This window comes from Gigantopelta aegis, chromosome 11 (genome assembly GCF_016097555.1).
Source record: "Gigantopelta aegis isolate Gae_Host chromosome 11, Gae_host_genome, whole genome shotgun sequence".
NCBI classification, from domain to species: domain Eukaryota; kingdom Metazoa; phylum Mollusca; class Gastropoda; order Neomphalida; family Peltospiridae; genus Gigantopelta; species Gigantopelta aegis.
In genome coordinates, this window is record NC_054709.1 from 24475247 (window position 1) to 24500246 (window position 25000).

The 25000-nt window shown below is 37.7% G+C and overlaps 2 protein-coding genes across 2 annotated transcripts in view; both read right to left on the reverse strand.

The window, feature by feature from the left end:
• LOC121385101 overlaps positions 1 to 16901 on the reverse strand; it is a 52014-nt gene extending 35113 nt beyond the window's left edge. Inside the window, exons 1-4 of the mRNA XM_041515636.1 lie at positions 16814 to 16901; positions 5787 to 5954; positions 5024 to 5184; positions 2581 to 2713 (exon numbers count right to left, since the gene is read on the reverse strand). Of these exons, the coding sequence (XP_041371570.1) occupies positions 2581 to 2713; positions 5024 to 5184; positions 5787 to 5954; positions 16814 to 16892 (541 nt within the window). The 5' untranslated portion in view covers positions 16893 to 16901. The remainder of the gene's footprint in view (positions 1 to 2580; positions 2714 to 5023; positions 5185 to 5786; positions 5955 to 16813) is intronic.
• A 6280-nt stretch (positions 16902 to 23181) lies between these two features.
• The window catches only part of LOC121385102, a 17175-nt gene continuing 15356 nt past the window's right edge, over positions 23182 to 25000 (reverse strand). Inside the window, exon 8 of the mRNA XM_041515638.1 lies at positions 23182 to 23547. Within this exon, the coding sequence (XP_041371572.1) occupies positions 23286 to 23547 (262 nt within the window). The 3' untranslated portion in view covers positions 23182 to 23285. The remainder of the gene's footprint in view (positions 23548 to 25000) is intronic.

Consider the following 25000-nt stretch of genomic DNA (forward strand, 5'->3'; position numbering starts at 1 on the left):
TATGGTAGAAGACCACAGTTTTCTTGTGAATTTCCAGCTGAGATTTATGCATGCCAGCCCCTGACATCCTAAATGCCCACCTTTAGTTTACAAATAAAGAAAGATACAGATATTTTTAGTCTCAATGAAATTACAAAAAGGGTCATAATTATAAAGAGAACTCATTTTAAATATTTTTAGTTAAAATTTAGTGTTACTTTCATCATAATGTGTCCAACCTGCATGATTTTGGGTACATTTTTGACAATGTTCACACCCATACAAATCACACCCAAACGGGTTTTAGCGGATATCACATATATATTTATTGAAACTTTGCTCACGAAACCTTACAAAAACCCTCATTTGAATAAAGGTTTAGCTATTCAATGTTTAACAAAATCAGCTTGTTTGAAAATTACCCAAAATTATCGCGCCTAACTTTTGTGACAAGGAAACCCCGGTGTATGAATATCAAGCCTCATTACAGCTAAACCGTTTGCACTGCTGGTAAACCAACTGTCATTTTTAAAAACAACTCCTTAGCTATCACTAAGCTTAAGCATTAACTTCCTAATCCAAATAATTAGCCTTCAAACATGGATATATGCAAAACCAACAAGAGAACTATTTGCGGGTGCACAAGGGAGTTAACTGTATACTGCTACCTATGTTTTATGTTTACCGTTCGTTTAATTTTATACAGTTTGTAACGTCATCTCATAAAGATATATTTATACAGGCCTCCCACCTTTTAGCCAATATACCAATTCATTTAGTGAATAAATATTGTTTTAAAAAATCATTATGCAAAGAAGATCGTATAGTGATCTTCCGGTTATGAGTTGTGGGATTCACTTATGCCGTCTCGGAGGTAAGTACTCGTAAATGATGCACACTTTAACGCAATGTATGTTATAAAGGTATGTTTACATTGATGTATATAATGGCTATTTAAACCTCGATATATTCAAAACACATTTGGCAATTTTGATGATATTTCTTTTACCTTGATTTCAAATTGGCGTGATCCAAGCCAGATTGCTTACTATATTATGTGTATATAAAGAAAATAACTGTTCAATCGGGTAGGATATAGGCTTTACGCTTATATGAATTGCCATTTTTCATCTATCTTGAAGCGAATAAATCTGATAACCTACGTCGTCAATATCGTCTTATTATTATAACGTTTTAATTCTGCAATCCAACAAGCAGAGTGGGAACATCATCTTTATTATTAACTTTACATACGATCAAACTAACCAGGCAAATTGATAGCAATATAGCATACTGACTTCATACTTGTACAGCGTGAAAAATAGTTATTAATCTCAATTAATTAATCAATTAATTACTACAAAATCTGCCACATTACCTACAAACGTTTTTCATCTTTGTTTGAAAAGACAGCCTAAAACACATTTTTGAAAATGTATTAGATAAGAACACAAAAATATCTGGAAAAATAAATAATTTAATAATATTTACAATGAATCCATTGTGCCACCTCCCCAAATCTAAATTAACCCCTGTCCAGACACATAGGAATAGATGAGAAGGCCCAGGCGAAAGTCCCCACTTGAGGACGAAAATGTACGTTTCTTTGTCCTGCTGTATTAGTGCAAGCTCCAAAACCAATTTTTGAGGTATACCTGACATGAAAAACTGCACAACGTTTCTATGCATTTTTTAATACAATGTCATCACCTGAAACTATTCAGGGTGGGGGTACTACATTTTGACCTCGGCATGTTGCTTTTTTTCACTATTATTGTTAAAGTATTGTGGGTAAATGTATAGCTATTTTAATCAAATTTAATGCATCAGAGTATTCTATCATCCACACTGATTAAACGTTTAACCAGAATTAATATAAATAATTAAATAATAAAATCAACCATGTAAGACAAATTCATAGCATAAACAACGTTAAAATTGCAACCCAGGAACCACATAAACCCAAACCATAATTACCCTCCCCCTCCATTTCTATTAATTTGAAAAATAAACTGACCTAAACACCTTCAGTAGCATCACTTCCTACAGAATAATGAGGGTATAATTGTAATCATTTCTATAAACAATATGGCCTTCAGTGGTAAATTATGTTTTATGTATCACGCTTAACACTGATAGGTACTGGGTTCGCGTCCTGGTACTAGCTCCCATTTTGTTTGAGTTTTACCGACTTAACATGGTGTAGGCCTACAACCATAACTACACTGACTTCTCTCTCACTAAACATAAATATAAAATAAACATAAATATAAAAAGTTAAATTCATATAAACATAAAAAGTTAAAACTATAAAAATCTGGCGTGTACGCCCCCACTAGAGATTGTGTCCCTTCCACTAGAGACTGTGTCCCCTCCACTAGAGATTGTGTCCCCTCCACTAGAGATTGTGTCCCTTCCACTAGAGATTGTGTCCCCTCCACTAGAGATTGTGTCCCCTCCACTAGAGATTGTGTCCCCTCCACTAGAGACTGTGTCCCTTCCACTAGAGATTGTGTCCCCTCCACTAGAGACTGTGTCCCCTTCACTAGCGATTGGGCTCTTACTTCCAATATCTTTGCTACGGGCCTGTTTTTATATTACCTGGGCGGTAGATGCTTATTGTACTGTCAGTTCCGCAGTATTCCATGAAGTTGCCCAAACAGCCACGATGTGTGCGATTGTCTGTAGTGATATTACCTGGGTTTGACCAGTCAAAACAGTAACACGTGCTATCCTGAAAAAATACACGTAGAACAATCAGTTATCTGACACTAGATTTGGAGGTACGTACCTTTTATGTTTAAGCAGAAACAGGTCAAAGACTTGTGATAAATGATAAGTTAAGCAGAATGATGTAAGCAATGTATAAATCAATGGCGAGAAAGCTGTAACCGTGGACAATGTTTTACACTAACGGCTTTAATAATACACCTGTGTTATCCTGTTGTGTAATATAGCAATGTAGCACACGTCTCTTCTTTGTCCATTGTCTGTGTGCATATGTTTATACAGGCTGTCCAGCGATACTACTTTTTGGTCTTTTTCCTATTTTTCATCCTTTTTCTTCAAAATACCTAGATTTTCCTAATTTTTTGTTTCAAAATGCCGCGAATTGTTGTTAAAGTGTACATGTTCCTTGTGTTTTATAAAAGTCAACAGTTATAGGAAGTGGTTTTATGGGGTTGATTTTTTTTTCAATTTGCAGCACCATATAATCTCAGCATATTAAACTGACACCCTCAAAGTCAATTTTTGTGTATCCTTCTAACTGTCCGCCTGTCCCACGTATAGTTTTCCGTATGTGTTTTTCTTAATGCCTTGAGATATTTCAAATAACTGTAACCTGACTGTTACATAAGATTCATGTTATTTTGTATATAATTGAAAATATAGGTACAAATTGAACACAACATAAAAAAAAATTATAAAGTGTTTTTTCAGTAATACCACTTTTTGGATTTAACACGTTCGTTTTCCCACTGCATGTATGAGCTTGATTAATGTCGCTATGTACTGTCGCAGTCCTACTTTTTCCTTTCATTTTCCTACTTTTTCATATAGGTGTGCTGGATAGCCTAGTTTATATGTCAGGTGTTGCTAAACATTCATGCATTCGTTCATGTCTCTCTGTCCGTTCATCTGTCTGTGTATGTTTTACATGTTTGTCATTTCAGCACTCATATATATATTTCAGATCTTTTAGTTTACAACGAAAAATTGTGTAACTTCTGGAAAGATTAAGACATTTTATTAATTTTATTAACTATATGAACTGTGACCTACGTGTAAATTAAAATAACGCTACCTGAGGCAGGAAATGATCTTTAAATATTAAAGTTATTTAGTGATGTCCCAATGATCGATTATAATCGAAAATTGATCGGTTTGGCTCTACCAATATAATCGATTATATAAAAAATCATAATCTATTGTGTGGGTAAATGATAACAGTAATTACCCCTTATAGTTTAAATGATGGAATTGATGTAAATATTTTGGGGTGGGCGTTTGTTTTGATGTGTACGTAAAACAATATAATAGTCATTAAAGGTAAATTAGCACGATGTAAAATCTATCGCGGTGAACCTGACAACAGGTGCATGGTGCTTATAATTGAAATCCTTCTGATGTATATAAATACAACTGACTCCTACACCATGTAGGAAGCGGTCAGACCCTTTTATGGGCAATATGGGGAACCTAGGGAGACACTACAGCATCATAGAGGTATAATTAACGAGCTACTCTCGATTCACTAATGTCAAAACCTAGGGAGACGCCCAATTTCCTTAACAACCTAAACCAAATTTGCGCACTTTTTCTCTTTGGCATAATACTTTGCGCCATTCAAAATTCCATAGCACCATCACCCCCACCCCCGCCTGCTACCGACCTTTATCAGGCTGCTGGTGCTCCCTTGCACCTGCCAGTGCAGGAGGTCCCTCCTCTCCCCCCCCCCCCCCCACCTTTCCTGTCCTGGACGGAGGAGCCGCCCGAGTTCGGCTCTTGCGCCCAGGACAGCCGTGCGCTACAACAGCTTGTTCTGAATGTGCCCGTAAAGCCCTATGACCTGACCTGACCACCATGTAGGGGTGGGACGTAGCCCAGTGGTAAAGCGCCCGCTCGAAGCGCGGTCGGTCTGGGATCTATGCCCATCCGTGGGCCCATTGGGCTATTTCTCACTCCAGCTAGTGCACCACGACTGGTATATCAAAGGCCGTGGTATGTGTTATCCAGTTTGTGGGATGGTGCATATAAAAGATCCCTTGCTGCTAATCGACAAAAAGTAGCCCATGAAGTAGCGACAGCGGGTTTCCTCTCTCAATATATGTGTGGTTCTTAACCATATGTCCGACGCCATATAACCGTAAATAAAATGTGTTGAGTGCGTCGTTAAATAAAACATTTCCTTCCTTCCTTCCTACCTCAAGTGGTCCATTCTGGAACATGCTTTAGTCTACAAAATGAACAGTTAGAATTTTTTTTTACTATGCTAGCCCATATAATAATATACATAATTACGTGTATAGTAAATATTACATACCTGTAATCCAACGTACATCGGTTTATAGTCATGTTGCTGACGTCGACATTCGTAGTAACAGCGGCTTGCTTGATTATCATAGATGATTGAATACACAGGATTAGAGGTCGCATACGACTCATTCATTTCTCCAGCATATTCAAATAAATGCTTTTTATCTTCTGTAAGACAATAGTTTATTATGCGAGCTATTATGTAAATTGAATGTAAAGACATTGTAGGTTGACTAAAGCACATAATATATAAAGTATTACCATTAGTTTTAGTTAGTGGTGAATCTGGTCTTACTGAAAGGTCCCAGTAGTTCTAACGAACTTCTCGCGAACTGTATCAAAATGTCCATTTGACTCTGCATTGTCTCTCAAACTTGAATGGTTTAAAAACTAAACTGCTTTGTCTAACACGATGTACTAGTTAAACGTTCAAAGCTGTTAATTGTGGATAAAAATATAAAACACTGGCGGTAGTTATGATTACAATATAACATAGCCGTCGTAACCTGGGCAGGAGGGGCATTGCCCCATAAGTCTGACGCTAGAAAGGCCAGTCCCCTCCTAATTAAAAGACGATATAAATTACAAGTATGTAGCTCCTAATTCTCCATGTTTGTAGAACCTGTTTTAATTTGACTAGAGTTGATTATAAAGATTCTAACTTGTTTTATAACAAGTACATACTGTGTGTGTGCGTGCGTGCGTGCGTGCGTGCGTGTGTGTGTGAGAGAGAGATCAAAACCTAACTAAATATAATTTTGTATCCTTACCTGTCCACATCCACGAACTATACTGAACTTTCCCTCCAATCCAGTATGACCCAGGCGTGACGTCACCTAGTGCAGACGTATTCGTAGTATTATACAGTTTCCCGCCACGTTCACGGCACGTGCTAATTGCTGAATCCCATGTCACATCAAATAGAACAGCAAGACCATCTGTAGGAAGATGGAAAGAAAAGGAATGTTAATTTAATAACACCTCACATTTTAAACTAGTCTGAAGGTTCATATAGACTGGACGCGGCGCGTGCGTGCGGTCCGGTTAAGAAAAAAATAAATCAAAATACAATACGAGCGTTTTGCCTGGATATATATATATATATATATATATATATATATATATATATATATATATATATATATATATGCTCAAAATGCAAGTAGCAGACGCAGCAGTGAGGCCACACGAACGCGCCGCATTTTTCAGTACATATTAGCCTTAACGTCCGATTATTACGTACGACACTTGGTCTAGAGCGAGTGAAGAATCCAGTTTCTGTCGTGTAGCCAAATCAAATGAAATCAGTGTCTGGTCTATTCAACTTTAATTACTACCCATATCTCTCTGTTTGTTTCCATCTCTCATTCTCTCTACCTATCTGTTCCTCTTCCTTCTCTCCCCCGCCTCTCTCTCTCTCTCTCTCTCTCTCTCTCTCTCTCTCTCTCTCTCTCTCTCTCTCTGTCTCTCTCTCTCTCTCTCTCTCTCTCTCTCTCTCTCTCTCTCTCTCTCTCTCTCTCTCTCTCTCTCTCTCTCTCTCCCTCTCTCTCTCTCTCTCTCTGTGTGTCTCTCTCTCTACACACACATACACAGACATATTCATACATCAGTACATACATACATCCATGAATGCGTGTGTGAATATGTACATGCACGTATATAATAAAAACAAAACGTATGTACTTCATCCCGTCCTTCGTATACTCCACTAATTATATAATAGGACAATTATTAGTAGTTATATTATCTATTAATAATGTAAACAAGTTATGTAATTTGGGGAAATATTTATACATGTTTAACAGACGAGAATCTACAGTTATATAGTTTTTACATTCTATACAAAGTAACTTTTGTACACATTTTCTTTATATTCTCCTTATGTAATGTGTTTTATACCAACTCCTCTCATTGTCAGTAAACTGTTATTAATATCAACTCATAAGCTGTAAACGGTCAACTTTAATAAAGAATTGAACTGAATTAACAAAAACAATATAGATATCCTATTAGTCGTGAAAACCTCCAGTATATATCTAAACATATATAGGACAAAGAGAAGCCTCCTAGCAATATCAAGAAACAGGAAGAGTACGTTGTCGTTTCAAGTTTGAATAACCATCCCTGTATATATCTAAACATATATAGAACAAAGAGAAGCCTCCTAGCGATATCAAGAAACACGAAGAGTACGTTGTCGTTTCAAGTTTGAATAACCATCCCTGTATATATCTAAACATATATAGAACAAAGAGAAGCCTCCTAGCGATATCAAGAAACACGAAGAGTACGTTGTCGTTTCAAGTTTGAATAACCATCCCTGTATATATCTAAACATATATAGGACAAAGAGAAGCCTCCTAGCAATATCAAGAAACAGGAAGAGTACGTTGTCGTTTCAAGTTTGAATCACCATCCCTGTATATATCTAAACATATATAGAACAAAGAGAAGCCTCCTAGCAATATCAAGAAACAAGAAGAGTACGTTGTCGTTTCAAGTTTGAATAACAATCCCTGTATATATCTAAACATATATAGAACAAAGAGAAGCCTCCTAGCAATATCAAGAAACAGGAAGAGTACGTTGTCGTTTCAAGTTTGAATAACCATCCCAGTATATATCTAGCAATATCAAGAAACAGGAAGAGTACGTTGTCGTTTCAAGTTTGAATAACCATCCCAGTATATATCTAAACATATATAGAACAAAGAGAAGCCTCCTAGCAATATCAAGAAACACGAAGAGTACGTTGTCGTTTCAAGTTTGAATAACCATCCCAGTATATATCTAAACATATATAGAACAAAGAGAAGCCTCCTAGCAATATCAAGAAACACGAAGAGTACGTTGTCGTTTCAAGTTTGAATAACCATCCCAGTATATATCTAAACATATATAGAACAAAGAGAAGCCTCCTAGCAATATCAAGAAACAGGAAGAGTACGTTGTCGTTTCAAGTTTGAATAACCATCCCTGTATATATCTAAACATATATAGAACAAAGAGAAGCCTCCTAGCAATATCAAGAAACAGGAAGAGTACGTTGTCGTTTCAAGTTTGAATAACCATCCCTGTATATATCTAAACATATATAGAACAAAGAGAAGCCTCCTAGCAATATCAAGAAACAGGAAGAGTACGTTGTCGTTTCAAGTTTGAATAACCATCCCTGTATATATCTAAACATATATAGAACAAAGAGAAGCCTCCTAGCGATATCAAGAAACACGAAGAGTACGTTGTCGTTTCAAGTTTGAATAACCATCCCTGTATATATCTAAACATATATAGAACAAAGAGAAGCCTCCTAGCAATATCAAGAAACACGAAGAGTACGTTGTCGTTTCAAGTTTGAATAACCATCCCTGTATATATCTAAACATATATAGAACAAAGAGAAGCCTCCTAGCAATATCAAGAAACACGAAGAGTACGTTGTCGTTTCAAGTTTGAATAACCATCCCTGTATATATCTAAACATATATAGAACAAAGAGAAGCCTCCTAGCAATATCAAGAAACACGAAGAGTACGTTGTCGTTTCAAGTTTGAATAACCATCCCAGTATATATCTAAACATATATAGGACAAAGAGAAGCCTCCTAGCAATATCAAGAAACAGGAAGAGTACGTTGTCGTTTCAAGTTTGAATAACCATCCCAGTATATATCTAAACATATATAGAACAAAGAGAAGCCTCCTAGCAATATCAAGAAACAGGAAGAGTACGTTGTCGTTTCAAGTTTGAATAACCATCCCAGTATATATCTAAACATATATAGAACAAAGAGAAGCCTCCTAGCAATATCAAGAAACACGAAGAGTACGTTGTCGTTTCAAGTTTGAATAACCATCCCTGTATATATCTAAACATATATAGAACAAAGAGAAGCCTCCTAGCAATATCAAGAAACACGAAGAGTACGTTGTCGTTTCAAGTTTGAATAACCATCCCAGTATATATCTAAACATATATAGAACAAAGAGAAGCCTCCTAGCAATATCAAGAAACAGGAAGAGTACGTTGTCGTTTCAAGTTTGAATAACCATCCCTGTATATATCTAAACATATATAGAACAAAGAGAAGCCTCCTAGCAATATCAAGAAACAGGAAGAGTACGTTGTCGTTTCAAGTTTGAATAACCATCCCTGTATATATCTAAACATATATAGAACAAAGAGAAGCCTCCTAGCAATATCAAGAAACAGGAAGAGTACGTTGTCGTTTCAAGTTTGAATAACCATCCCTGTATATATCTAAACATATATAGAACAAAGAGAAGCCTCCTAGCAATATCAAGAAACAGGAAGAGTACGTTGTCGTTTCAAGTTTGAATAACCATCCCTGTATATATCTAAACATATATAGAACAAAGAGAAGCCTCCTAGCAATATCAAGAAACAGGAAGAGTACGTTGTCGTTTCAAGTTTGAATAACCATCCCTGTATATATCTAAACATATATAGAACAAAGAGAAGCCTCCTAGCAATATCAAGAAACACGAAGAGTACGTTGTCGTTTCAAGTTTGAATAACCATCCCTGTATATATCTAAACATATATAGAACAAAGAGAAGCCTCCTAGCAATATCAAGAAACAGGAAGAGTACGTTGTCGTTTCAAGTTTGAATAACCATCCCTGTATATATCTAAACATATATAGAACAAAGAGAAGCCTCCTAGCAATATCAAGAAACAGGAAAGAGTACGTTGTCGTTTCAAGTTTGAATAACCATCCCTGTATATATCTAAACATATATAGAACAAAGAGAAGCCTCCTAGCAATATCAAGAAACACGAAGAGTACGTTGTCGTTTCAAGTTTGAATAACCATCCCTGTATATATCTAAACATATATAGAACAAAGAGAAGCCTCCTAGCAATATCAAGAAACAGGAAGAGTACGTTGTCGTTTCAAGTTTGAATAACCATCCCTGTATATATCTAAACATATATAGAACAAAGAGAAGCCTCCTAGCAATATCAAGAAACAGGAAGAGTACGTTGTCGTTTCAAGTTTGAATAACCATGATCCAGTATTTTGTAAAGGGGGAGAGGACACACAATTAAAACAGTTTGAGTTTGTCGAAATAACTGTTCAGTAGTGTGTTTTGAAGCGACTATTCGCATGTTACATTCTCTGCCACTGTACGAACAAGAAAGGTGGTCATATTTTTTTCAGAAGATGGGGCATTGCACAAAAAATTGTTGTAGTCTTCATAATGCCCGGCGCAGACGAGCGTTTTTTAACGTATGCGTCTTGCGTTAAAAAACGCATCCCTACGAATGCAGTAAAAACGCATCGTGTGCGACCCCCTCTGCGTTGCGATTTTTTTTTAGCGCTGCGTCGATTTTTCAAATATCAAACATGTTTGATTTTAGACGCACAAACGCATCCGTCTCCTGCCGCATCCGTCTAAAAACGCACGTGTGCGCCTACTTGCTTCTGTGTTGCGTTCACATTTTAATATTGACCAATCATCTGTCTATATATCTGTATATAACGAAATTAACAATTATTGGTTTCAGTGATGAATAGAACTGTGAAAACAGACCCGACCATTAAAAATTACTAGCATGTAAATGTTTCAACAGAAATAATTTCCAACTGCTCATCTTTGAAACAAAGACTAGGCATGTGTAATTAATGACATTGCTAAATAGATGAAATTAAAAAATATAAATTATTGCATTCATTGTACTATGCCTAATAATAATAATTAAAACAAACAATTGTGAAATAATCTTTCGATTTATATCGTAATAGTATATTGTACATACGGTTTTAAATAAAGTTTATTATGTTTTAAAATGTATTAATAAATTATATTTAATGTTTGTTATTTTTCCTAGAGTAAAGAAATCATCAGTGGATCGCAGGAACGCATCGCAGGTAGGCGCACACGAGACGCATCCGTCTGCGTTGAGTCTGCGTTTTTTTTAACGCAGACGCATGCGTTAAAAAACGCTCGTCTGCGCCGGGTATAACTGATTTATTCTGTGAAAAAAAACCTACAAAAACAAACGAGAATCGGTGGAGAACTAGACATTTGTATGTCATTTATTATGTAACACTGATTCTTTCTCTGTGTGTGTATTTTTTCCCTTCTACTATTTTTATTTTATTTGAACAAAATTTATTATAAATATTATGTTTTCTTATGGGGGGTTTTGTGTATGTTATATGGACATTTATTTATTTATGTGTTTTGTTCAGCGCTTGTTGTTGGTGAAGAATGCAGAGTGACAGGGGGGGGGGGGGGGGAGGGGGATGGGGGGGCTATGTTGGTGGGTTCGCAAGTATCACATCCTAGCGGGCATTGGCTATGTTTGTTTGCTTTCTTCTTTTTAAATAAATAATTTCATGAAACTAAAAGGAAAATGTTTTTTTTTAGAAACAACAAACTTTTTATTATGTACAGGGCTCGCTGAGTGTATTTGAAACTACGGATGGTGCCCTCCCCTCTCTCACACACATACTTTTTGGCACCTCCCTACGCCCGTGACTAGTGCATGAGGGAAACGGGTGTCACAGTTACTAAATTTAGACACACAACAGCTGCAGGTCAAACAATATACTGACGTGTCGTTAGATTCACTTTATATTATTATCGTCCATCATTTTTTATTTCGTTAAAGATATATTAACCTACGGTAGTACCAGGTATGACTGCCTTACACACATGTTAGCCTAGAGGATAAATATTGGTCAAGAATACTATGGATATGTGAGGTATATCAGAACAGTAATAATAACGTGACCAGAAAAAGGAAAGAAGAAACAAATTGAAGAAAAAATAAACAAATATATATAAAAATAAAAATAAAACAATACTAGTATGAAATAAAGGAATGAATGAATGAATGAATGAATGAATGGATGAATACATAAATATGAAATAAATTCATTCATTCATTTCAACTTATTTTTTTTATCCAATTAAGGTTCAATCTCACTGTCCTTGGTACACACCTCAGCTATCTGGGCTGTTTGTCCAGGACAGTGGGATAGTGGTTAGTTGTTAGTTGTTAGTGGTTAGTGAGAGAGAAGAGGGTGTAGTGGTCTTACACCTACCCATTGAGTCGTTAAAACTCGCTCTAGGTGGGAACCGGTACTGGGCTGCGAACCCTGTACCTACCAGCCTTATGTCTGATGATAGAGGGTTTCTTCTTAGTGGTTAGTGAGAGAGAAGAGGGTGTAGTGGTCTTACACCTTACCCACTGAGTCGTTAAAACTCGCTCTGGGTGGGATCCGGTAACGGGCTGCGAACACAATCTTATGTCTGATGACTTAACCACTGCACCACTGAGGCCGGTGATAAATAAAATGTTTGTTTTACAGTACTTTGTTTAACGACACCACTAGAGCACATAGATCGTAATAAATAAATAAACAAATAAATAAATAAATAAATACTTCCTAGCCTTAACTATCCGTTGATGGGTTTATCAACTTGTAAGTATGCTTTAAATTACCATTCGTTTAACGACATCGTTTTACCTATAGAAACACCAAGTTCGTAAATAAATACGTTTTTGAAAATGACATCCAAATCGCCATTTCTTCTTTCATCGTTGTATTTAGAAACGTTTTTTACCCGAAAATGAATCCAAAATGCATGAATTTTTTGTTATTCAGTTTACACATTGAAGCCGCACGAAGTCGAAATGATCCAGTCAGATAATATAAACACGACACATTCTATTACGAGTTTCTCCTTTCAACATACAGTGTGTCTACACCCTTACGGATAATAGCGATAATAGCGACGTTTATATATCTTTTACAATAACAGTAGTGTAGTGCTTGAACATTAATTGGATATGGGCACGTCAAATACTTATATCAGCAAGTAAGTGAGTAGAGTTGTGCTCTTAAATTTGTTTTCGCCTGTGGCGATATTAATTATTTTAGAGGGCCGTGTGCAGTTCCAATATGCACTTAAAACCTGGTGGGCACTTTGTTACGTAATACCTCCGCGCGACGGTGGTCGTGCTGTTTTCAATACACACCCATACCAGTTGCGAAGGCCATGTGGCCAGTAGTTACGTAATACCTCCGCGAGTTCTGTTTTACAACCAGGGGATTGTCAGCGAACTGGCGACAGTAAGTCTGACCTTCTAAGGAAAAATGTCGTCTTGGTCGCTGTGGAAAATTCACATGATAAGGGGGAGTGCCGCCTTGTACCCCCAGGCGATATTCGGTTTTATAATAAATAGCCAGGGTTTTAGAGATATCAGGGAGAAACATAGGAAGGCTGCAGGGGAAACGGACGTCGTCCACTGAACGAAATATATAAGTTCAGTCCGGACGTGGTAATTATATATTATTTCTGCTCTGTGTATAACCTTGATGTGATTGATGTGACTTTAAATATTTTAATACTGTATTATACCAATATTATTTAGACGGTGCTGCCGGTCATCTGACGCAGTAAACTGTAGGCTCACTGTCTAAATAATTATTAAAGCTTAGCCAGTCATCCTAGATGACCTGGGTACACTGTAGGTTATTGTCTTTATTGTGATAGGTACCAGTATTAATTCTGTGTTACAAAGTTACTGAATGAGTAGTTAAGGGTTAATTAAAAATTAACCAGTTAGGAATAGAGTTGTAATTCCTTTATTAATTAAGTTCCCCTGGCAGCGTTTCTCATTTATCACACGTTACTGAATGAGTAGTTAAGGGTTAATTAAAAATTAACCAGTTAGGAATAGAGTTGTAATTCCTTTATTAATTAAGTTCCCCTGGAAGTGTTTCTCAATTATCACACGTGTGGGTGTTGTGTCACGGTGAAGTGATTAGCATATTGTGTAAACTAGACACCTAGAGATTAACTCATTAAGTGATCAGTTCTTGGTTGTTATTATTTGTTGTTGTTAATTAACTAATGCGGCAGTACATTTGTCAGCGTAGTATTAATACAGATTCCAAAGTGTATTGTGTTTTGTTGTGTTTTCTAGTGAACTAAACGTGCTATATTATATATACTTTATATAAGATCTTATCTCTGATCATACCTAGAGACGAGCCACTCAGTTAAATACTGCCCGATACAGAGAGATCTAATAGATTTACAGTGGACATTTTTCGGCTCGGCCTGGCTGAACTCAGCCCAGCCCTAAGTTCAGCCAACGTAGCCGGCCCCAGACCACAATTAACTTCGCTATATGTTTCTATATAGCCTTAGTGGCTATAACATTTTTATTAATATCAGCAGGCCCGTGGATTTTTGTATGTACCTTTGCCTGCCTGGGGGAAACATACCCTGAAAAGGACAACCCCTGTTGTCCAGCTCTTTCTCCCAGCATATTGGTTTAAACAAACACACCCTCTAAACCAGGCCGGAGTACACCCATTTTACACAAAAGGCATCACTTTTCCGTGGGCCGGAATTACCACAAACAAGTCTTCAGTGTGAACAAGTTACACATATTTACAAACTACATGCTCTCCCCTGTCACTTCAGTCAAATAGTTGCCACTGCATAGCTGTCTGCCATGAAATAATCACTGTCAAACAGCAGACTACTTGCGCGGACAAATTGGGAAGATAACTGTAATCTGAGGCCTATTAATTTGGTTTACCTGGAAGCGCATATACCAGTCTAGCGGACTTTGTTTTGTTGCTCGATCTGGCTGAACTCAACCCAGGTTTTTCAGGGCGAAGAGGTGATACAAATTCAAACTACGTCACGAGTTAACCTATAGGTCACCGGGTATGCATTTACCACTAACACATTCTTTTCTTCACCAGTAAAAGCTATTATTACCATTTACTACGGGCAATCAATTCAGATATTTTGTTTTATATTTGCTTAATAATAGTGTAAAAGTGTGTAAATATGAAAGTGTGCCGCTCCCCCCCCCCCCCCCCCCCCCCCCCCCCCCCCACACGCACTTTTTGGCACCGTCCTACGCCACTGAAAAGTTAATATATCCTTTTGGCCATTATGTAATGTTGGTGATACTATCATGTTAATATTTCTGATGTAGCCATACCAGGAAGTTGGATACGAAAGTCTGTTAACTAAGGTATTTCATGTCACATTTAGATATTAAGGACATCTCCTTGTGCCACGGTCAACAATTAGTTACTAGGCACATGTTATATTTTAAAGTATACTCGTTAGAAGTTGCATTAGTGAAGTAAACAGGTGAAACTAGAGGAGGGAAGCAGAGGAACACTCTTCCTCACTTAAAAAAACAACAACATACACAACAGAGAGAGAGAGAGAGAGAGAGAGAGAGAGAGAGAGAGAGAGAGAGAGAGAGAGAGAGAGAGAGGAGAGAGAGAGAGAGAGAGAGAGAGAGAGAGAGACACACACACACACACACATGTATAATTGAACAGTCAATAGAAAACGCAAATACAATAAATGTATTTATGGTTTATGGCGTCGGACATATGGTTAAGGACCACACAGAGTGGAAAACCGTTGTCGCCACTTCATGGGCTACACTTTTCTATTAGCAGCAAGGGATCTTTTATATTTCCCCATCCCATAGACAGGATAGCACATATCACGGCCTTTGGTTTACCAGTCGTGGTGCACTGGCTGGAACGAGAAATAGCCCAATTGAGCCACCGAAGGGGATCGATCCTATACCGACCGCGCATCAAGCGAGCGCTTTATCGCTGGGCTACGTCTCGCCCCCCTCCCCCAGGGGACTGCAAGCTACCAATTCATTCTTTAAAACGAAAAACAGAACAAATGACTTTTTAAATCAGCAATAGAGGGGGCGGGACGTAGGCCAGTGGTAAAGCGCTCGCTTGATGCGCGGTCGGTTTGGGATCGATCCCTGTCGGTGAGCCCATTGGGCTATTTCTCGTTCCAGCCAGTGCACCACGACTGGCATATCAAAGACTGCGGTATGTGCTATTCTGTGTGTGGGATGGTGTGTATAAAAGATACCGTGCTACTAATGGGAAAATGTAGCGGGTTTCCCCTCTAAGACTATATGTCAAACTTACCCAATGATTAATATATCAGTGTACTCTAGTGGTGTCGGTAAACAAAACAAACAAACAAACAGTCGTAGAGTTACTTAACTCAATGCTAATCTCACACTACCAACTTCAATACAAAGTTGGCCAACTGTCTGCTCTCACGACTTCTACGACTGTCCAGTTGCCAGTCTGAGCGCTCTTACAACTCGATTCTCGTCATATAACCCATTCGTTTTAAATCTGAGAGCACCAGTCGTATGTCGATGGTTGTGGAAAGCTGTCGAGAGTGCCAACTTTTCGCAACCATTGACAGTCTGACCCTAGCATAACTGTACTCGTTAGAACAGGAAATAACCCAAAGGGTCCAACGAGAGAGATCGATCTTACGTCTCATCGCTCCTCAAGCTAGCTGTTACAACTGACTGTTCATCACTCTTACTTCTAGAATATATACTTTTTAACATCAATAAAATGTTAGTTTGTTTTGTTTAACGACATCGGCTATTGGAAGGAAGGAAGGAAATGGTTTAACACATTTTAATTACGGTTATATGGCGTTGAACAGATGGTTAAGGACAACACAGATATTGCGAGATGAAACCCGCTGTCGGCACGTCATGGGCTAATCTTTTAGATTAGCAGCAAGGGGTCTTTAATATGTACCATCCCATCGACATGATAGTACATACCCACGGCCTTTGATGTACCAGTCGTGCACTGGGTGGAACGACAAAATATGGGCCCACCAACGGTGATCGATCCAACACCGACCGCGCATAAGGCGAGCGTTTAACCACTGGGCTACGTCCCGCCACACCAGTAAGAATAATGTAAATGTATTACCAGTTACTGCCGGCAGCAGAAGTAAAATCCCGCCAAAAACTAAGAGCAGCACACGACAAGTCGACCTGACGGCAGCCATGACACCCAGTGAATGTGACAAGGAAGTATCGTCGTGAAGATGCCCAGGTAATATGTAGCTGGATAACTACAGTAAACTCTACTCTGTGTACGCAGCTGCAGGTTGGATTTGTAAAGAAAGCTACGCTTGAGAAACGAAATATTGTATTGTGTCTTATTATTCAGTGGAGACCTTTTTATAATTGATGTACATGACTAAACATTAAACAGCACGCACACAAACACACAGACACCACACACACAAATACACACACACACACACACACACACACACACACACACACACACACATACACACGACGCACACACACACACACACACACACATATATACACACTAAATAAATAATGAGGCCCATAAGAACGATGTCAGGAGTGTGTATGTGGGCACACTATCTAATAAGGGGGCCACGGTATCAAGTAGGAGCGGGGGGCACAAGTCAAATTTTATTCTATATTTACACAGAGTAGGATAAAACAATGACTTAGTTTTCTTCCGTAAGTGGAGGGAGCACTGGCCTACCGCTCCTTCGACCCCATAAGCGTACGAAACAGGTAGTGGACAGGAGTGTGTGTGTGGTGGGGGGGGGGGGGGGGGGGGGGACTGCTGGAGCAAAACATCAAAGTCGGACAAAAATTATACAGATATTCGGGCACGATGTGCTAACCTGATACCTATTTACTATGTGTTTTCATCATTTTACCCTCAGCATTAGTTGTAATCCATGTAAAAATGCGTAGTGATTCGTTTGCAAACCTATATAGCTGTTTGGTACTAATGCGAACATGAACATGAATAAATGTTGCTATCCAGATTCGGGCATTTTCTGTTAATTCGGGCAAAAGCCAGCCTGCCCCCCCCCCCCCCCCCCCCCATGGGAGCCCGTACGCCTATTGATAACGAACCTGCTGATAATAACAGTAATAAAAATGTCAAAGGTAACACACCATTAATCACTTTTGCAGGTCATGTCAATACATTTTCTATTTTTGAATAATTTCTGTAAAAAAAATATATCACAACTGGTCCAACGAGAGAGATCGATCCTACGTGTCATGGATCGTCAAGTGAGCTAGAATATATACTTTTTTTTAACATTATCAACAAAAAGATAAAGTTTGTTTTGTTTAACGACATCACTAGAGCACATTGGTTTAATAATCATCGGCTATTGGAAGGAAGGAAATGATTTATTTAACGATGCACTCAACACATTTTAATTCTTTTAAATTTAATATGGTTAAGGACCACACAGATATTGAGAGAGGAAACCCGCTGTCGCAACTTCATGGGCTACTCTTTTCGATTAGCAGCAAGGGGTATTTTAAAATGCACCATCCCAACGACATGATAGTATATATCACGGTATTTGGTATACCAGTCGTTATGCACTGGGTGGAACGACAAAATAGCCCAATGGGCCTACCGACGGTGATCGATCCAACACCGACCGCGCATCAGGTGATATATTACATTTAAAAAAATATCAATTTCTTCGATCCATAAAACATGATATTTCCCTCAATGACGGTCAATAATTAACCTAGTACAAATATTAAAAAGACCAGAAACACGTTCAATATACAGCCACTAATGTTTTATGCAGAAAAATATATTTGATACGTAATTACAATCTTTAAAATGTCTCTGTTAGTCGATAACATCTTTAAAAATGCAGCAAACTCAGGAATGTCCCTTTAACAATAATGTAAATGTCTTACCAGTTACAGCCGACAGCAGAAGTAAAATCCCGCCAAGCGGTATTAGCAGTAGACGACACAACCACCTGACGTCAGCCATGACACCCAGTGAATGCGACAAGTAAGTATCGTTGTGAAGATACCCGTGTAATATAAAAATTGATAACTACAGTAGAATCAACCTCGTGTGCGAAGCTGCAGGTTGGTTTTGTAAATAAAACTGCGCCTGAAAAAAAGGAAATATTTTATCGTATCTTTTTGTTCAGTCGAAACCTCTTTACAGCTGAAGTACATCAGTGAAGGGTGTATACTACCAAATCAAATCCCATAGACGACAATAATAACATGTATGTGGCTAAAACTCCTACCTGCAGCGTATCAATCGACATAAACATCACAGCTATAAGTACTACCACCCCTCACCCTTAAAGTGAATAAGAAAAAAATGGGGGTCAAGCTGCTCATTTCAGAGATATCGGGTAGCGTCTATGGCTACCCTAGTTCCGCATAAACTTTGAGTTATTTTTTACAGGTATCCCATACATGTTTCAAGCACAAGGCTACTTGACAAAGTGGTACTAGATAAAATAAAATTGCATACACTTTTTGCCCAGATGAAACTATCTTTTTTTACAGACCAACTCACATTTATCACCAATCATAGAACTTGTGGTGTTAACGGCTCTATCAAAAGTTAAGGTTGACCCAGCCGGAAGTTATTTGGTTTAGTACTACCTGAACACTGAACAGCACACAGAAAAAAAAGAGAAAAAAAAAAGTATAATGAGGCCCACAGGAACGATGTCTGGAGTGTGTATGTGGGTGGTGAGGGAGCACATTCCAATGAGGGGACCACAGTCTCATGTAGAGGGAGGGGAGGGTATTTTCGTCCTTAAGTGGAGGGGGCACTGGCCCACCGCTTCCCGGTTCCTACGGACCCATAAGTGTACGAGACGGAGAGGGCAGGGGGAGAGAACTGCCCCCCCCCCCCCAGTGCTTGAGCAAAGTATCAAATACGGGCAGAAATTATACAGATATTCGGGCAAAATGTGCTAACATGATCCCTTTCACCACTGATTTCCATCATTAGTTGTAATCCATGTAAAAATGTGTTGCGATTCGTTTGCATCCCTATGTAGCTGTTTTGTATTAATGCGAACATGAATAAATGTTGTTATCCAGAATCGGCTTGTTTCAAAATTACCAAAAATTAATAGCTCCCTACTTTTGTCACAAGGAAAACCCAGTGTATGAATAGCAAGCATCATTACAGCTAAACCGTTTGCACTGCTGGTGAAAAACCAATAGTCATTAAAAAAATTAACTCCTTGGCTATCATTAATCTTAAGAATGTACTTCCTATTCCAAATAATTAGCCTTCAAACATGGATCTGTGCAAAACCAACAAGTGAACTCTTTGCGCTGCTACCTTAGTTCTCCAAATCATAATTATCACAAATGTAAACTGCTTTACTTCATATTGCAAATAAGACTTATGTCCGTAAGAATATACACACTTACAGAGTACACCATTACATCCTTTCCTATTGCTCATTCTAATACAAGTAGCATTATCCATTGGTTTGTTTTTGTAATAAATCAGACGAGTTATATACGCTGTGTTTGGGCAACCAGGATTTAACAAGATTTCCAGCACCTGTGTGGTGTTTTCGGATCTTAATTCAGCGTCATCTATTATGTATAAATATTGGTATATATAATTGGCTTAAAAATTGCTAACCTGAGATGAAATTAAGATTTAAGCACTCTTTCCTGGGCACATTTATCAGCTATCTGAGCTATGTTTCCATGACAGTGAGTTAATGATCAGTGGTTAGTGAGATAGAAGACGTTGTAGTAGATTTTACACACGAATGTGTCCTTAAAACGTTCTCTACATGCGGGGGACAGGACGTAGAGAGTGAGTTAATGATCAGTGGTTAGTGAGACAGAAGACGTCGTAGTAGATTTACACACGAATGTTCCCTTAAAACGTTCCCTACATGCGGAGGGCAGGACGTAGCCCAGTGGTAAAATGCTCGTATGGAAATATTTTATTTAACGACGCACTCAACACATTTTATTTACGGTTATATGGCGTCGGAAATGCTCGTATGATGCGCGGTCAGTCTAGAATCGATCGCTGTCGGTCAGCCCATTGGTCTATTTCCGTTCTAGCCAGTGCATCACGACTGGTACATCAAAGGCCGTGATATAAGCTATCCTGTCTGTGGGATGGTGCATAAAAAAGATTCCATGCTACTAATGGAAAAATGTAGCTGGTTTCCTCTTTAAGACTACGTATTAAAATTGTCAAATGTTTGACATCCAACAGCTGATGATTAATAAATCAATGTGCTCTAGTGTTGTCGTTAAAAAAAAAAATCCCTTTAACTTTAACTTTACGTGGGAGCCGGTACCGGGAAGCGAACCCAATACCTACCAGCCTCACATCATATGGCTTAATCACTACACCACCGATGCCAGTATTTGAATATGGATCCAGTCTTAAACAAGATGGGCTAGTCACTGCACCATGTATTATCATAATATATTTTCATGAAAACACAGCCTTGGTATGCTACCTGAGCTAGTTCTCGTTCCAGCCAGTGCACCACGACTGATATATCAAAGGCCGTAGTGTGTACTATCGCGTCTGTGGGATGGAGCATATAACATACATGAACATACTTGTACATGTATATGCGTGTATAATATATTTTGTAATTTTACCATGTTTTGGTGCACAAGAACAAAACAATATAATTATAATTATAATAATAATAATATAATAATAGATTTTTATTTTAGATCAGTCATCCATATAATATATTTAAACATCACATACAAAACTAATTACATAGTATACAGCAGCTTGTGCCACGACTTTTTATAAACACACATTTTATTTTTGCCAAAAAATATACATTTTGTAGGCATACATACATATTTATATATATATAATAATATAATGGGCACATTGCGAGGAATGGTATGTAGCATCGGGTTACATTCTATAGTAAATGGGTAATACACGCATAGCAATAATATACAATATAATAACATATGTCATGTATCAATGTTGTCTGTTCTATGGGTGGTAGCAGTGTTCAAATACTTACACAATTTAATTAGCTGTTAAATATTGTCGCTTGACAGCAGTTGTGTTAATTTGAATGTTGATGGTTTATTATGATAGGCATACAGATTTGACGAACACGACAGCAGTAGGTCGTTTAAAGTTGTTTTAATTCTGCTCTTCAGCGAATATGCTGTTAAGCGAAGTAAAACACCAAAGTTTTTCACTCGATGTCTGACAAACATCTTGCTGGCACTGTGTGGTCGTCGTTGTCCGATCATCCATCGGTATGCATTATTATAACATATGTTAAGATCCTTCATGGTATCCTGTGTAAATTTCACCCATAATGCACCCGCGTACAAATTACTACAATAACTCACAAATAATTAATTCTGTTTTAACACATTCTGAACATTTTGCAAATCGCCGCAACAACATGTTTGCACGTACACAAAGGGTTCTATACTGTCGTTTAATGTCTTTATCGTCTTTCATGTTTTTGCATATAATTATAATATGACCTAAATATTTATAGTTGTCAACAAATTCCAGTACATCACCACACATATATATCGAACGTTCATTCGTATCATATCATTTTCTATAGGTACTAAGTAGATATGACATTAACACTATATTGTACGCAAGTTATGTTCTAAATAAGTAATGACAAAATTACCAATTTTAATTCTTTTTTTCACAATAAAATTTGGTATAGGCAATACTGTGGTATTCTCTCAAATGTCTTTGAATGCATTATAAACTGGGTACATATGACTAAAACTGTCTTTTAAATATTAGTGATTTAATTATTATTATAACATTAATCGGATAATTATTCCTTGTTATTACCTATTATAAAATAATATTTTCTTTTGTCATGTTAAATGTCAGATGTGTTTTCTTATTAATCCATTCTTGTCACGGGATCCAAAGGATACATCCCCCAAAATAAATGTCACAACATATCCCTTGCTGCTAAAGGAAAAAGGTTTTCTCTCTAAGACTATACTTTAAAATTACCAAATGTTTGACATCCAATAGCCGATTATTAATAGATCAGTGTGCTCTAGACTTTAAAACAAACCTTTAACAATTTAGTACCTAGCCTGTATTAGTAATTTCTGGCACAAGTCCTTTTGTAGATAGTTTTTCTCACAGAAGTCTCAAGAAAATCAATCCTTGGAGCAAGTGACAGAAAACGCCATCTACAAAACACGAGTACCAGAATTAAAGGGACTGTCCTGAGTTTGCAGCCATTGTAAGATATTTGCGATAACAGAGCCTTGTTGGCGACTAATATTTCATACTAAATATATTTTCTTGTTTAGAATGCCAGTGTCTGTATATCGAATGTGTTTGCGGTCGTATACTAATGTTTGTAGCAATCACGTTTTACTTTAATTTGTGATATATATGTTGTTCGTACGTACGAAATTATTGGGAGGTAAAATCCGGTTTGGGCTACAACAAGCATTAGGACAAACACCTTGTAAATACAAACACTGATATTCTAAATAAGACAAGGTATTTAATTTGTATGTTACGTCATCGAAAAGGCTCTATTGGTCGGAGACATTTTACAACAGTTGTGAAATTCAGAACTGTCCCTTTAAGGATCTACGTTATTTGTTGATTGTGTCACATTGTAGTATTCGGTGTGTAAACCAGAATAGACATGTTCTGGTTGTCTAGGTGTGTTCTCGTATGTGTTTTGTGAGGTATGGGTGATGTCATCAAGTTTCTCGTAAGTTCCTTCACCAGCAGGAGATGGGTTGGTGTCGGCGTGTTGAATAACTCCCTGGGGAGCTAGTTCATTTGGGTTGTCTCTGGGTGTAGATGTAGGTTTCTCTCCAAAACAATACAGTCTTCGTCTACAGAAAAAAAAAAAAAAAAATAATAATACTAATAAAAAAATACAAACCCAACCCTACATGGTGACACTAGATACAACCACTGGGTGTACTTTCTACTACAAAACTACTAGTTTCAGTCGTTAATCAGCGGTCTCTCCAGTATTCAGGAAAGAGATGGAGGAAGTCGGTAGAGCTAGTTCCACTTATAGGAAGGGATGGTATCTAAGATTTGCAGGGTACAAGTACTTCGAAAATGTCTTGTAAACGACGATGAACCTGATAACTCTGGTAGTTCAAGACGATGGCATGACTTGTGAGTTTTGATGGCGGCCTAAATAAACGGATGGCGGATATTACTATCGCTGCCAATGGATGGCGGGCGTATTGGAAATGAGTCTTAAGAAATGGCGGGCCCGCCTATTGCTTATGACATGTAGCGAGACCCCTCAGTTAATGACACAGTATATCATATTGAGACAATACTGATTCAATAATTTCGTAATTATTTACGAAAGCCACCAGTTTGCGCGAAAAATACTTCATAGACTTTCGATGTAAGGTAGTGGGACAGAAATACGCGGTGTCTGTAGGAGGACTACCACTCCCAGGAAGGTAGCACATACTTCTGTAGGACAAACCATCCTACTTCAGTCTGGAGAAAAAGCCCCACTACTTCTGTTTGTAGCGTAGGGCAGACCATTCTATTTTCATCTGTAGGAGTATTCATCAAACGTGTGTTTCCTGCTGGGATGTCGTTAAACATTAATTCATTCATTCATTCGTTCATTCATTCAAACTTCTGTCAGATAGACACCATTAATTTATTTTAAATAATAGTCTAAAAAAAAGAATTTAGTAAAACTCGTTGAAAAATACAGACCAGGGGCCCATTTCACTAAACATCATAAGTCTCCATCTGCTACTAGCAGTTATATCGGTTGTGCATTTGCACGTGTTTGGCATCAATTTCACGCAGAAAATTACATCATTATGGAAGGTGGAGTATTTTAAAGTCAAAAGAAAATGAAATATGTGTTCTTCTAACTATATTTGTTGAACTATCATAGTAATAAGAATTGTGGTTTAGTCGTATATTTACGTTTACCGTTTATGTGCAAAACTAGGCTTACGATGTTTTGTGAAATTCGGCCCTGGGAGATTGATACCACATATTTCTGTTGGACAGACCAACCTACGTTTGTCCGTATGACATCTGTAGGATTATCCATCAAACTTCTATTTCGTTCCGGGGTGCCATTAATTAATTCATTCATTCATTCATTCACTCATTCTTTCTTTCTTTCTTTGTTTCTTTCATTCATCCATTCATTCATCCATCCATCCATTCATCCATCCATCAATCCACTCATTGATTCATTGATTCATTGATTCATTCAAACTTCTGTGTGAAGGCCAGATAGGCACCACTTATTTATTTAAAATAAAATAGTCTAAAACGAAGAATTTAGTA